This window comes from Dendropsophus ebraccatus, chromosome 9 (genome assembly GCF_027789765.1).
Source record: "Dendropsophus ebraccatus isolate aDenEbr1 chromosome 9, aDenEbr1.pat, whole genome shotgun sequence".
Lineage (NCBI taxonomy): Eukaryota > Metazoa > Chordata > Amphibia > Anura > Hylidae > Dendropsophus > Dendropsophus ebraccatus.
In genome coordinates this window covers 52,698,334-52,713,539 of record NC_091462.1, presented here as the reverse complement: position 1 = coordinate 52,713,539, position 15,206 = coordinate 52,698,334, and the positions used below count along the sequence as shown (strand labels likewise).

At 41.2% G+C, this 15,206-nt stretch overlaps 1 protein-coding gene across 3 annotated transcripts in view; it reads left to right on the top strand.

Moving 5' to 3' along the window:
* ALS2 (alsin Rho guanine nucleotide exchange factor ALS2) overlaps nucleotides 1-15,206 on the top strand; it is an 80,160-nt gene that overhangs the window by 60,521 nt on the left and 4,433 nt on the right. For all 3 annotated transcript variants that reach the window (XM_069983291.1, XM_069983290.1, XM_069983292.1), the window contains exons 16-33: nucleotides 1,738-1,808; nucleotides 4,309-4,375; nucleotides 5,278-5,477; nucleotides 5,884-5,949; nucleotides 6,184-6,282; nucleotides 6,598-6,762; nucleotides 7,805-7,916; nucleotides 8,312-8,389; nucleotides 8,475-8,608; nucleotides 9,306-9,470; nucleotides 9,880-9,997; nucleotides 11,099-11,256; nucleotides 12,779-12,907; nucleotides 13,516-13,692; nucleotides 13,799-13,844; nucleotides 13,987-14,048; nucleotides 14,182-14,331; nucleotides 14,423-14,519. In XM_069983291.1, coding sequence (XP_069839392.1) covers nucleotides 1,738-1,808; nucleotides 4,309-4,375; nucleotides 5,278-5,477; nucleotides 5,884-5,949; nucleotides 6,184-6,282; nucleotides 6,598-6,762; nucleotides 7,805-7,916; nucleotides 8,312-8,389; nucleotides 8,475-8,608; nucleotides 9,306-9,470; nucleotides 9,880-9,997; nucleotides 11,099-11,256; nucleotides 12,779-12,907; nucleotides 13,516-13,692; nucleotides 13,799-13,844; nucleotides 13,987-14,048; nucleotides 14,182-14,331; nucleotides 14,423-14,519 — 2,094 coding nt within the window. The remainder of the gene's footprint in view (nucleotides 1-1,737; nucleotides 1,809-4,308; nucleotides 4,376-5,277; nucleotides 5,478-5,883; nucleotides 5,950-6,183; nucleotides 6,283-6,597; nucleotides 6,763-7,804; nucleotides 7,917-8,311; nucleotides 8,390-8,474; nucleotides 8,609-9,305; nucleotides 9,471-9,879; nucleotides 9,998-11,098; nucleotides 11,257-12,778; nucleotides 12,908-13,515; nucleotides 13,693-13,798; nucleotides 13,845-13,986; nucleotides 14,049-14,181; nucleotides 14,332-14,422; nucleotides 14,520-15,206) is intronic.

Sequence of the window (15,206 nt, the reverse complement as noted above, 5' to 3'; positions counted from 1 at the left end):
ACAGCTCCGACTCCGACCACTGAATTTTATCAGGACCGACTCCAACTCCTGCTCCTTCATAAATGGCCGGTCATATACCAGGGGAGTTATTTATCACACTGGCTCAGCAGCTTCTCCCTAATGTCCTACATGATCCTGGGGCAAATGAGAGAATAAGGAAAGATATAAAGCAGATTCTCCTGTGTGCGCAGCGGATGAAGCTAGTCTCCAGCCTCCATGTCCTGAACTTCTCACAACTAGACTAGATGGACCAGGTGGTCTTTTCCTGCTGACAATCCTGCTGTTTCTAACTAAATATTCACCATACACACAAACACTGCTAACAATGCTAGATACCTGTAATATAGATGTCAGTCATAATGATATAGAGGGGTCAGCCATAGTGATATAGAGAAGTCACACATAGTGATATAGAGGGGTCACTGTGGGTGTGGGGGCACACCATAGCATGCACACACACACACACACACACAGCCTGCTGCAGCCATAGCATACACACACAGCCTGCTGGAGCCATAGCACACACACACAGCCTGCTGCAGCCATAGAACACTGAAGAAAAACGCCACATTGAGGACAGAGGTTACTGCTGCATTACTTATGTCTTCTCCTCCTCAATATTACAAAGCATATCTTCATACTACACTGCTGTGCATTTACAATCATCCAGCATCCAGGAAGAGAACAGCACAGATCTCCCCCCACACAATGGACTCTTCCAGCTCAGAAACAAACTGCCAAATAGTGACCAACAACTTTTCCTCGACCCCTCTTATCTAATAGGGCCAGTGTCCTATTAGAATGTTGCTCATAATAATATATATTGATGAGCAAAACTTATACAATTCATATCAAAACTCAATTTTAAATAGATTTTTTTTTTTAAGCTGAAGTCCGAGTCGGTACATTTTTTCCGACTCCAGCCAAAACTAGTTCCAACTCCGACTCCACAGCCCTGTTTAAGACAAAGCTATACTTACTTGTATCCAAGTCCAGCCCCTTGAAGGCAACTTTGTAGTCTTGTGCTGGTTGAAAAAAAGAGACAAAACGCAGGAAGTCACGCTTATCCGAGCGCTCACAGAGAAGGCATTTGATCGATTGACGCATTGAGCTGTGACACTCTGGACTGGCTGGGGCCTGCATTTAGTCTTTTTTTTTTTTTTTTTTTTTCTTAGCCAGGCTAAAAAGCTACCTTCAGGAGAATGGACCTGGATACAAGTAAGAATAGCTTTGTTCTAAAACATAATCACAAAAAAATATTTAATGTAAATTGCAAACTTGCTTTATTTCACATCCCTTGTGGATTTAGATTTTGAAAGTTGTATCAACACTGACACTTTAAGGGCACCTGTCACAATGCAACTAGCTCCTGACCGGCATGCAGTCGTAGCTAATGCCAGAGGTTCAGGTTACCATAGATGCATACCACACCAGCTAAGTTCCATGCACAAGCCCTATTTTAGTAGGGCTCATGCATGGAACTTGGCTGGTATGGGACATATCCATAATAACCCCATTGTCTAGCATTAGCTGAAACTGAACTCTGGTTGGTAGCTAGCTGCATTGTGACAGGTACCCTTCAAGGTCACCACCTGCAAAATGTCAGCACTTGTAATTATTATAAATTACTGCAAGTAGCAATAATTATAAATTGCTAATTTATTTTCAGAGTAGCAGATATCTACTTTATCAGCGGTCATTATTTTATTTACTCCATGTATACCACTTTTCTTACAGTTCTCTACACATCACATTTTTCCGCTGTCTACACTCTGGGTGGAGCCTGTATCTGAAGAAGTTGCCGGAATGTGGGTATTATTGCAAAAATCTATTTGTTTTGTGTTTCTAAAAATGAGCACAATGTCTGTTTGGTTTACTCTGGTGGCATCCTCTGGGATATTAAATGGCCATGCTTCGATTTTGGACCCAGTCCATGGATCTACTTAATGTTTTATTTCCTTCTGTAGCCCAAAGCTTTATATTTTAAGCACGGCATTGGTAATTAAAGTAAATCTGTAGAAAGACACTTCAAAGTGATGTGAATCGCTCTATTCACAATGTTAACCAGAACAGTTTGTTCCATTACGATATAATAATTTACTCTGTTGTAAAACATCTTTTTTTCCACTGGAATTGTTTTAAAAGAGGTTCCTATGTGCTTCTACTGGTTATGGTGCCCCCCCCAGTGTTCTTTTATTTTTCAAAATGTCCTAATGAATATAGGGCTCTATAACAGCATTCTTGCGTAAGAGAGTAATGACACAGCAAGTCTTTTGGTTTTAGTTTTTTGTATATACTTTCCCCAATCTTTATTTTTTCCATCTTCTGTGCTATTGTTATGATTGTGGCCTCACTACATACCTAAGGGTATGTTGACACAAACTATGCGTGCTGTGAATTTTCTGTGGCTGATTTTTGTCATTGACTTTCCATCAAAGAATTTGCTGCAGAAAATCGTCAGCATATATAGTACGTGTCAACATACTCTAAGGACAGTTTCCTTAGTTAAAGGGGATATCCTTAAAGCAGGAAAGGTCCTACCTTTTCTGCTCTCTGGCACTCCACTCCCCCCCCCTTTGCCTGTCTGTACTGCTACTTCAGCAGATGAGAAAGAGGCGGGAGCATGTTGGAGGCAGTGACCAATAGCTGGCCGATGTTGCTGATGTTGTGTCAGCTATTGGTTATCACAAGGTGTGCCCCCCCCCCCCCCCCCCTTCTTGTCTACAGAAGTTACTTGCATGGATCGGCAGGCGGGATATGTGGAGCGCCGGAGAACAGAAAAGGTTGTGCCTTTCTTGTTCTCCAGATATCCGCCTTATTCCCCCATGCTATATGTTATATACCGCATTGCTTCCTCACCCGCTTCCCAGAGTCAGTATCTATTATGTATTTAAGTCTCTGTCCTGTGTCCTTCTTCCGGTGATGTAACACTACCCACTCAGTCAATTACAGAGCTAAGGGGGGGGGGGACAGGACACCACTGGAAGAAGCAAGAACGGCACAGTTACCCGCAGATCTGACAGCTGCAGCATCGGGGGAGCAGAATGCAAGGATGCATGTTTTAAGACATAGGGTTCACTATGGGGTTTTCATGGAGAACATTTTTAAATCTGTATTGGAGTGTGAACATACCCTTAGGCTATATTTAGATGTTCAGTAATCTGCAATCCGCAAAAAATTAGTCCATAATGCATCTGTATTGCATATTTTTTGTGGATCAGCAAAAAAGGGAAGATTATAGATAAATAGAGGGTGGTTTAAAATGATTACTCACTGCTAGAGCAAATGGGCACAGTGGTCATATGACCTCTTGATATGGGAACACTTTGTTATGTAGATATAGTTATTTATTAAGAACACAATGTTCATGAATGAAGGAAGGAATAAATCTAACAGCCTGTTATTTCCCTTTAAATCACTGTAATTCCTTTTGGATCTTTCTGGGGCAGAAATTTACATTACATTTGTGCTGTGTTAGATGTATCACGGTAGTTAAAGCGTAACTGTCATTTTTTTTTGTTGTTGCCGAAAACAGTAGTATAGGCGATTTTAAGAAACTCTATAATAGGTTTTAGTAGGATAAAAAAGCCTCTTTCTATACTCAAAAAGCAATTTCCAAGCCTCCCCCCTCACTTCTTATCTGTGCATTATCAGGCAAAGCCATCTTCATTGCAGAGAAGCTAGTGGAGACAGGTTCTGCTGCGTCCTTAATATCCGATGTAGAGGGGAGGGGCCGGGGGAGATGAGGGAGCAGGAAGAGGAGGCATGAAGGTCAGCTGTTTGTAGACTGTCTGGGCACCTAAAACGCTGGATTCAGGGGTCATAAAGGTCAGTGCTTATCTAGACACTTGCTGAGAGAAGATTGCAGGGTGTTGTGCTCTGCAGGACTGCTCCGTGCTCACTCACTCCTCAGCCCCTCCCCTCTCCATAGACACATAATGGACACAGAAATTCTGCTTCTTCTGAAGTCAGGGGGGAGCTAGGAAAACAGCTTTTTCAGTTCAGAAGGAAACTCTTTTGGTAAATAAAACCTATTACAGAGTTTCTTAATATCACTTGTACTATAGATATTTATTGTTTTTGTTACGCTTTAAAGGAGTATTCCCATTTGGGGTAGTTGTACCCGATCTACATAAGATCCGCACAAGATATGACATAACCAAGAAATTTTTGTTGGGGGTTACGCAGTTATTCTCAACCCTTTTCACACTATGGATAAGGCATAACTACCCCACATCGGGAATACCCCTTTAACAGTTTCTGTATAAAAGTGTATGTCATCATATATATGGTGTACATTTATTTCAGAAATGGTTTAAAGATCACAACCCCAGAGGAACAACTGACTTTGGTTGCTTCATCACCACAAGAAAAGGTATTTATATTTGGTACAAACCCATGAAATAGTTACACTGCAAACAGACTCTGAATTTAATGGATTGTTAGATCTTCTTTAACCAGTGAACATGGCTTACGTGTAGCTTTGATGGGCCACAATAAAACTCTAAAGGCCCTATTCCACGGTCCGACGGAGAGGAGCAAACGAGTGCTTTCAGCGCTCGCTTGCTCTTCGTTCCCCACTCGCTGCCACCGCTATTCCATGCGGCGGGTGAGTGCAGGGGGGGTGGTGGAGAGCTGCCGGGGGGAGTTGCCCGGGTGATCGCTAGATCCTCCGGGCAGCCCATAGAGGATAGCAGCATCTGCTGCCGCCACTCCTATTCCACGGGGTGACGGCAGCAGATCGCTGCTATATTAGTCGCTTGTTTTTCAACGACTGCAACAATCGTCGCCTTCTATTCCACAGGACGATTATCAGCCAAATATGTCCGATAATCGTTCCGTGGAACAGGGCCTTAAAGGGGTGCTCCAGCATGACGTCCACTCACCTCCCCGGTTCCAGCGGTGGCTCCCACTCCCACTGAGTGGCTGAGCGGCCCTGAGACGTAGCATCTCGGGCGGCGTTAGACACCCGGAAGCGGCTGGGAACCGGGGACCAGAGCGCCGTTATGCGGGAGCCGCCGCTGGAACCGGGGAGGTGAGTGGACGTCTTTTATTTCAAAAAGTGCCCCCACACTGGATAACCCCTTTGAGTTTCGGGGTGATTATAAACCATCAAAATATTTTTGCAGGCAAAATGATTAGAAATTTAGTTAAATTCTCTGCAAAAACTGCAAAGTAAAGAATTGAAAAAAAAATCTGTCTTGGAAAATAATTGACTTTTCTTTTTTATGTATTTATTTAAACTATTCAATTTATGTATTTATTTATTTTTTGCAGACTAAGTGGCTTCGAGCAATAAGCCAGGCGGTAGATCAAGCTCTGCGAGGAGTACATGAGCCATCCCTCACCACTAGCGGAAGCATTGTAAGACAGGATCCTCCTCTATCTCGCAGCGCTAAATACACATTCTACAAGGATGCTCGATTAAAAGATGCCACCTATGATGGTCGCTGGATAAGTGGAAAGCCACATGGCAGGTATAGCTATGGATTTGATCATAAGTTTGTATATACCTCCCATGTTTGGATGGGTTTGCTCCCAAACTCAAAAAGCATAATAATTGGCTTCCTATAAAACCTGCAAATGCATTAGTACACTACTGTGTGACATTAGCCATAGGCATTTGCATTTACTTGGCTGTTGCCTACTGTTTCTGTAATGTGATGTCTATTAGCCGCTCTCCTCCTCTCATGTTTACTAGGATTGGGATTCTTGGTCAGCAGATTGTCAGTCCTGGGCCACCACTCTGGTACATATATCCCTCAGATTGTATTTTCAGATTTCAGATTTGGCTTCACTAACTTAACTAAGTTTCCATCATTAAGTCAGAATTCAGACATCATATTACCACATGTTACTGATGACCATTATTGCATTTCCTAGAGGGACTTTGAGCTGGCCAGATGGAAGAATATACACTGGTGATTTCCGAAATGGCTTGGAGGATGGGTAAGTGAACCTGTTATTAGAACCGTGAAAAACATGGTATTGAATATTTGCTTATAGCAGTTGTTGTTAAACACAGACTCATAAATTGCTCACTGTTTTATAATAAATGTGATGATTTTTTGATTCTTAAGGAAGATATACATTACCAAGATAGCACAGGATAAAAAAGTTTGCAATTTTATTTCATTTTTCAACATAGTGGTATTGATTATAATATACCTTCTGTCTTCACAGGTATGGGGAATATATAATCCCCAATAAAGCCTTAAAAAAGAATGACCGCTATCTTGGCAATTGGAAAGATGGAAAAATGTGTGGGCAAGGCAACTTTTGGTAAGATGCAATGTAGCTAAAGAGAACCTTTCTTGCTGCCTGTAACTCATGTTATCAAGAGGGCCACAAGCGGCTTCTCCCTGCCCCACCAGCCTTAATTGATAGATTTCTCCTTGTTTGGATAAAAGCAGAGATCTGTCAGTCAAGGTCTAGAGGGTGGGCAGAAGTCACCAGGGACAGCTACAGTGACATGTGGTTCAGTCTGCACCAAAGTGATGACAGGTTATATTACAAAATGTGTTTCCACCACCTTCAGACATTATAACGTTGATTCAGTTATTTTAGTTATTTACAGATCAATTCTTTATGTCATAGGTATGCAAATGGAGAAGTATATGAAGGTTGCTTTCAGGATAATAACCGTCATGGTCATGGGCTTCTTCGTAGTGGCAAATTGACTTCCACATCTCCTAGTATGTTTATTGGACAGTGGGTGATGGATAAGAAGACTGGTTATGGAGTCTTTGATGATATCACAAGGTCATTTACCATATTTTTTTGCTGATTATTTTGGGATATCTGTCTTCACAGTTGGGATTGTGTTAGTGATGTCTCTTTTTTTAAATAGCAATTTATTTGATAATTCAAGGAAGCTTCTGAGAATATGTCCCACATGCATCTATTCATAGTGCTGTCCTGCAGATACCACTTATTTAGCAGATACACCCATCTGGACGTGTGTACTAAGAAAGGCTGTGTCTCTTTTTTTTTTTTTTTTTTTTTAAATATGCTAAAACCATGAAGACAATGGCACATCTTAAAATTGAAATTAATCCGGCGCTTAAGGCATGTATTTTGGTGCAAAGTAGTGCGCACAGAAATACATGGAAAAAAATCATGAACCAGGTTAAAGGGAAAAAAAAGAAAAAAAAATAGGGTGCAGTGAATAAAACTTAAAAGGGTAAAAATATAAAACCAGGGTGGCCAGGGGGTGGTGAGAATATAGCAAACTTGTTATAATTACCCATCTCTGTGTTCCCGCAGCTGCAGCGCCATAGCCGCTCCTGTCCCGCCTCTGGTCTCCTGTATCTCCCGATTCCTGTGCCTAGGGATGGTCCGAACCTGCCGAGGTTCGGGTTCGTATGAGCAGCCGCACATATTTCTGTGTAAACAGGGAATGTGTGGTCGATAGCAATGTATTTAAGTGGCCATGTCAATTATACAGAAATTATTTGTGAGGCTGGTGATTAAATTAAAAGGTCACATGAATAATCTGTGCTTGCTCATGTGGCCTGCCCTAGATGTTGGTGGGGCTGTGTTACACGAGAGAAGGTCAGTGAGATCAGTTCTTATTATTGGGACCTGCTTACTCCATCTAAATGGCCTTTACTGTAGTTATAAGGGCATTTGTTTCTGTTTTATCTGAAAAATAAATAAAAATTGTTGGGGGGGGGGGGGGGGGGTCTGACTTTTTTGTTCAGTCCAGTGCATCATTTGTCTCATCGTTCCAAGTTAACAAATTTACTCAGCACTATACTTGTATACATTAATTAAAAAAAATATTATTTTTTTTTTTTGCCAGGGGAGAAAAATATATGGGAATGTGGCATGATGATTTGCGGCAAGGCAACGGGCTTGTAGTGACTCAGTTTGGTTTATATTATGAAGGAGCCTTTAGTCTTAATAAGATGATGGTAAGTTAATATGTACAGCAGTGTTCACATCTGTGATCTTAGTCATATGTCATAGAAGCCAAAACCCCCTAGAATTTAAGCTATGGTAGATCTATCACAGCACAATGGATGACAATGGGTTACAAAGGACTCCACTGGCTAATAATGAGGTGTGCTAGTAAATAGCAGTGGCGCCTCCAGTGCAGATGTAGATTAAAAAAAAAAACACTCAGTATGTGTAGTTATGTTATTTAGAGTTAGAAATATAGGGGGACATACTTGTTTGTCAGCCCTAAATAAAGCCCAGCCCCCATTCACCCTGCCGAGGCGCATTGTGCCCCATGGTCTTCAGTTTCTGGCTTTGCTTAAGTTTGTCCAGTCATGTATAACTCACCTGTATATCTATGTGTTTTTAGGGAACTGGTGTTCTTCTCTCTGAAGATGACACAGTCTATGAAGGAGAGTTTTCAGATGACTGGACGCTGAATGGGAAGGTAAGATTTAATTTGTTGTGTAGCTGGTAATCCTCTTTGAGTACCATCATTTACTCCAATTTTGTCTTTTTGCTTGTTTTTTAAGGGAGTTCTCAGAATGTCCAATGGTGATTGCATTGAGGGTGTTTTCGGTGGTGAATGGGGATCTGGTATCAAAGTCAGCGGCACCTACATAAAACCAAGTTTATATGAAGGGGAGAAGGAGGAAACCAAGTCACTGTGAGTCCAAGGAGTTTTTTTAACCTGTTTTTTTTTTTATTTACTTTTACTTATGTATGTAGGTTTCCTTCTCTTTTTTGTATTTTGAAGCAATAAAAGTACAGGAGACAGCTTTTATTATTTTACGAGTATTTAATTTAGTGTCCATTGCCCCTCCAGAAAATATTTTTACCCATTCTTGATTTATCTATTTTTATCCTATTTCTGAAGATCAGCTTTAGGGTAGTTTCACACGTACCGGATCTGCAGCGGATTTCACGCTGTGAATTTGCAGCGAAATCTGCTGCGGATCCTGGTAGTGTGAAGTGAATAGGTTACATACCCGCAGCGGAATTTTCATTTCACTGCCAGTATGTGACCCGGGCCGGCAAAATGAAAACCCCCTGCAGCCCCTGGCCTGGAGCATAAATTACCTACTCGGCGCCGTGGCTGTGTGTGAGGCTCCCGGCTCCCCTCGCTCCCCATCAGCCAATCAGTTAAATCAGTTTGGTGAGCACAATGTAAAACATGGGTTTCCAAACTGCGGCCCTCCAGCTGTTGCGAAACTACAACTCCCATCATGCCTAAAAGCTAAAGCTTTGGATTTGGCTGTCCAGGCAAGATGGGAAATGTAGTTTAGCAACAGCTGGAGGGCTGCAGTTTGGAGACCCATGATGTAAAAGATAACTCATACAACTTTCCCATGATTTATATGCAGCAAGCTGGGCTGTCTTTCCGTTCCAGCTGATGAGAAGTGGAAGGCCATCTTTGAAGAGTGCTGGAGACAACTTGGTTGTGAGGCCCCAGGAAAAGGAGATCCTCAGAAGGCCTGGGACAACATTGCTGTGGCAATTACAACAAAGAGGCGCCAACAACAAGACAGGTCTGTCTCTTTCAGAAAGATCTTTCTTCTTCTCCTTCTCCTTCTATTCTTCCTGGATATGTAGTCATAAATTCACTATTGTTCCCTTTGTCAGTAGGGTGTTTCCCTACACAGTTTCCCTTTGTCAGCAGTTCTCTATTAACCCCTTCTAGCCCACTGAACATAAAAACATTTGTAAAGGGATGTATAAAAGAAACTTCATCCTGACCCAATTCCTGCTGCTATTGAACTATTTTGTACAGTAACGTGTGTTTTGTGTCTGTGTAATTATGTGTATATGTGTGTGTGTGTGTGTGTGTATATATATATATATATATATATATATATATATATATATATATATATTTTATTATTATTATTTTTTCTTTAATGCTGTTATTTTCATTGAATGTTTATCTGTCTGTTACAGTCCTGAACCATTAAGCCGATCACATACACAAATGCTGGAGAGTTTGGAGCGAATTCCCCAGCACAGTGGCACCTTCACCATGGAGAAATATGAGAAGATCAAATCCTATTTAATAAATGTAAAGTATACTTTGCTTTATATTTGTTTTAATCTGTACTATACGTTGTCACATTTTTCTGCATGTAAATATAGGGCTTTACTTTGCATTGTTGCATAAAGTAAAAGTAAATTTGGATTGTAAGGCAACATTTCTTTTATCTGTTTGGTTTCTTGGGCAAATAGCTTGGCATGTATGAGATATCATAAATATAAAGAAACCCATGTGTCAAAATATGACTAGAATTATAGTACAGAGTTTAAGCTTCCGACTCCGGTACATCATTCATTTCCTGCAGTGCTGCTGTGTGTGCTGCCTTTTTATAGTTTTTGGACGGAAAACTCCTTTTAATGATGAAGGTACAATGCAAAATAACTAGTTATATTGCTGTTCGTTTTTTTTAAAGGGGTTGTCCGGCGCTAAAAAATTATTCACAGAATAACACACATTACAAAGTTATACAACTTTGTAAAGTATGTTATGTCTGTGAATGGCCCCCTTCCCCGTGTCCCACCACCCCCACCCGTGTACCCGGAAGTGTGGTGCGCTATACATACCTGTCACGTGCCGACCACGGTCTCCGATCCTCAGCAGTGACGTCTTCTTCGGGAGGCCGGCGGATCTTCCCGAGTGCCGGCCGCCCTCTGCAGCGTCATCCGAAGCTCAGCCGCGATTGGCTGAGCATAACTGTGCTCAGCCAATCGCGGCTGAGCGGCTGATGACGTGGCCGCGTCATCAGCCGCGATTGGCTGAGCACAGTTATGCTCAGCCAATCGCGGCTGAGCTTCGGATGACGCTGCAGAGGGCGGCCGGCACTCGGGAAGATCCGCCGGCCTCCCGAAGAAGACGTCACTGCTGAGGATCGGAGACCGTGGTCGGCACGTGACAGGTATGTATAGCGCACCACACTTCCGGGTACACGGGTGGGGGTGGTGGGACGCGGGGAAGGGGGCCATTCACAGACATAACATACATTACAAAGTTGTATAACTTTGTAATGTGTGTTATTCTGTGAATAATTTTTTTGCGCAGGACAACCCCTTTAAGTATTATGGAACCGTTTGGATTTACAGTCATAGGGTTTATTGCTTTCCACCCATCATATTATTTGACTACCCCTAGGCTTGCGAAACCCGAATGCATCAGCTTGGACGGCTTATGGAAACTTTGGTGGCAGTCTACAGAATGACTTATGTAGGAGTAGGTGCCAACCGAAGACTATTACAAGAAGCAGTAAGAGAGATAAAGTCTTACCTCAAACGGATCTTTCAGCTGGTGAGGTAAGGCATACATTTCATTTATATAAATGGATACCTACTAGAGATGAGCGAACCGGGTTGGGGTTCGAGTCCATTTGATTAGCGGGGGCTGCTGAACTTGGATAAAGCTCTAAGGTTGTCTGGAAAACATGGATACAGCCAATGACTATATCCATGTTTTCCACATAGCCTTAGGGCTTTATTCAAGGTCAGCAGCCCCCGCTAATCAAATGCCGATCGTTCGGGTTCGAATGGACTCGAACCTGAACCCGGTTCGCTTATCTCTAATACCTACCATTGTCTTCGCACGGCAGGATACCATATCAAAACCAGCATACACTTACAATGCTGTCTATGGTTTTGGCAGTTCTGTACACCACTTTCTGTGTACCTGCCAGAGTTTCGAGACTGTATCCTGCCGTGTGAGCATAATGGTAGGTACCTTTTAAATTACACTCCAACATTTTTTGTTCTCTTGTGCACATGGGAGAGATTGATTAAGGTCTGATTGGGAAAAGGAGGGTGCAGAGCTCTCTTAATATATAAATGTAATGGTGCACAAGAATAAAGACAAACAAATGATCTCTTATTTTCATTCATTATTATTTAAATGCTCAGAACAGTTTCCAAGCTGCTTTCTTTCAAAATTGACACTACACCTGTCCTTGTTTTTTGTATTACAACTTGGATCTATTTACTTTAAAGGAACGGAGCTGCAATACCTCACACAAACTGAGAACAAGAGTGGTGCTGTTTCTGGTAGAAAGCAGCTGTGTTTTTTCTAATCCTGGATAACCCCACATGTATGAATTAGGTGAATGTGTCACATAGATATTTATAAGCAGTAGTTATCAGAGCTTGGCTTCCCCCATTGTCCCTCACAAGTGAATTAGGTTGTTTTCTATGACCACAGGGCTGCTGTAAAGCAAATCTCTAAATGCTGTGCAGAAATCTCCTCTATAATAATGTACTAAAATGATTAAATGAAAAATTACAATCAGAAAATAGAAATTAATTAGAAAAAAAGAGCTTGTTTAGTATTTAGCTCCAATTAGTAAAAAAAAAACAGCTAGGTGACACAGTCCTTTGAAGACATCTGTTAGTGTCTGTGACTCATAGAAAAATGGTAAATAGCTGAGTAATCCTTTTGGGTTTATATTATTGGAAACTTGGCAGCAGCACTGGGCTCTGTGATAAAGTAGATCCATCACTGCAAAGTACACAGTTATTGAGTCCTAGGAGAAATATATAGCCACAGTTCATGAAATGCTACAAATATGTAACTTTGGCAAAATAAAATGACTACTGTTTGAAAAACAGATTGATTGGCATCAGCTCCTAACCCCCACCCCCACCCCCAGGAGTGGCTGCAGGTAGCTGCATTATAGCTTTTAACTCAACATCAAACAAGCTTCCAACATCAAAATGATAAAGGGGAATAATCATCCAAAAACTTCTAATTCCAGTTTCTTTATTTATTTGATATTTTAGGAAATGGCTGCATTTTAGCTTGTAACAGTTTACGTGTTCTCCTGTTTTGTAGGTTTTTGTTTCCTGACCTCCCTGAAGAAGGTAGCACAATTCAGCCAACATCCAACCTTAAGGAATCTCCAGACAAGCCTCATATTTGCAATGGGAGAACAGGCTTAGAGGCGGAATCTCCTGAACCTGGGTAAATAATCCATAAGTCTGACAAGTCTATTTGTGTATATAACAGTTAGTATATCATATGATGGTTTGGAGAACATTTCTGCAATATTAGGCAATTATTTTGCCACCCCCTCTATTTTCCAGTTAGCATTTAGTATCTTAAAGGAAAAAACTTATGTTGTGTCTTAGGGATCAAAGTGTTCTGATCCTGACCGATCACTAGAACAAACAGCAGGGAGTGAAGTGTTGTGTGCCTTTGGTAGTTAAACAATCCCATAGCCTTGCATTTTGAGAGCGTCTCAGTCACATGGCACAGATCTCGGAGAGAACCTGCGAAGCATGTACTTCTCATAGATCATCCTAGTGATTGGTGGTTAAGAAAATTAAAAGTAAGTTTTTGGACATCAACATTTTTCCAGACTTTTATGGAAGCTTGTTGTGCCTTCCACATTGTTCTGTTTTTCTTATTCCTTTCTGTAAAAAGAAAATTTCTTTCAATAAATACAAAAAAAAAAAAATCAACATTTTTCCAAAACTTTTTTTTTGTGTTATTCTACGTCTCAGAAGTATCATTTCAATACATATTTTATTATTAAAATGAAGGACTACACTATACTCTTGTTTTTTTAGGTATGTGGTGACTAGTTCAGGACTCCTGCTACCTGTGTTATTGCCCAGATTATACCCTCCCTTGTTTATGCTGTATGCCTTGGAACACGAGAAGGAAGAAGAGGCCTATTGGGAATGTGTCCTAAAACTGAATAAACAACCAGACACAGCGCTACTTGCATTTTTGGGAGTACAAGAGTAAGTAGCACTACAAACTGCAAAACCAGTAAAGTCAGTCCCTTTTCCTACCACATTTGTTTTTAACTTGCGAATTTCATTTCTTCATTTTCATTTCTTTTTGCAGAAAATTTTGGCCAACCAGTATTAATTTCTTGGGTGAAAATAAGAAGGTATGTAGGAGATAAAGAAGGAAATACCTACTACCACTGGAATGTTATAATCTATCGTATTTATTACAGGGGCATTGTGCAATGTGATTGCCTAAATATCTGATGAATATTGATCACTATTATAGAAATTGTTTCTTTGCAGATTTTAGCAAGCACAAAAGATTCCTGTTTTGCCTCAGCGGTGGAGTGCCTGCAGCAGATTAGGTAGTAAATAGGGGCTATCACATTACAATTTCATTACCATCACTGTTCGCTGTGTGTAAAACAGCTTTGTTCCATGATCTGTCTTTGCGTGCAAAGAAGATATTCCTAAATATTCTTTTTTTATTGTTTGCAGCACTACATTTACTCCATCAGACAAACTGAAGGTCATCCAGCAAACATTTGAGGAGATAACGCAGGAGGCACAAGAGGCACACAAGGAAGGTTTCCTCTGGTCAATGGATGAGTTGTTCCCGGTTTTCCTTTATGTTGTGCTGAGGGCCAGGTCTGGTGTGATTTTATAATGCACCTTAAAGCCAGAACTTTGTAAATAGCTTAGCTAGATATCAACTATTTTCCTTCTTATTGCTGCACAGGATACGAAATCTGGGTTCAGAGGTGCATTTAATAGAAGATCTTATGGATCCATATCTACAGCATGGGGAGCAAGGAATTATGTTTACTACACTGAAGGTGAGTCATACAATTTCTCAAATACCTACGCATTGGATTTAATCCCTCCTTGATTTCCTCTTTAAAATAGAACCCTTCCATTTTAAAGAGGAAATCAAGGAGGGATTAAATCCATTAAGGGGAAAAAACTGTACAGTGATGCAGAGGTGGTGGCTCCATAGCTTAGAGCCTAAAAAATTAAGCAGGCTTAGTTTTGCTTTTTAAAAAAAGGCAAGAGAAGGCGCCTAATAAGGTAGTCTCCAGTCTCAAACTTAGTAACCATAGAAAAATTGGTAATGCATTTACCTGTTAGTGTTATGTCAAAGCACAATATCTGTTACCATCTTTCTAGTTGTGTAAAATGATATGTTAGAGGCTGCTGCTGGTCCTCTCCTTCCCAATCTCTGGTCCAATACCTTTATCACACAGTTTGTAGAAAAAAGACTGGAGATTAATGCTGGAACTGCTCTGTATTAGAGGTCAACTCCAATAAAACAGTTTATAACACGTCATGCTTTCCTCCCTTCCTGATTTGTTTGCTTAAAGGAAACCTGTCACCTGGAACGCGGGTGCAGAGCCCGCCCGACCCCGGTGCAGCCCCAAATACTTACACACTGCTGGAACTGGTCCCAGAACGAAGATACCCCTGCCGGAAGCGGTGCGCGCGCGCGCTGCAGGGATGAGTCCGATGCCCATAGAGAATGACGG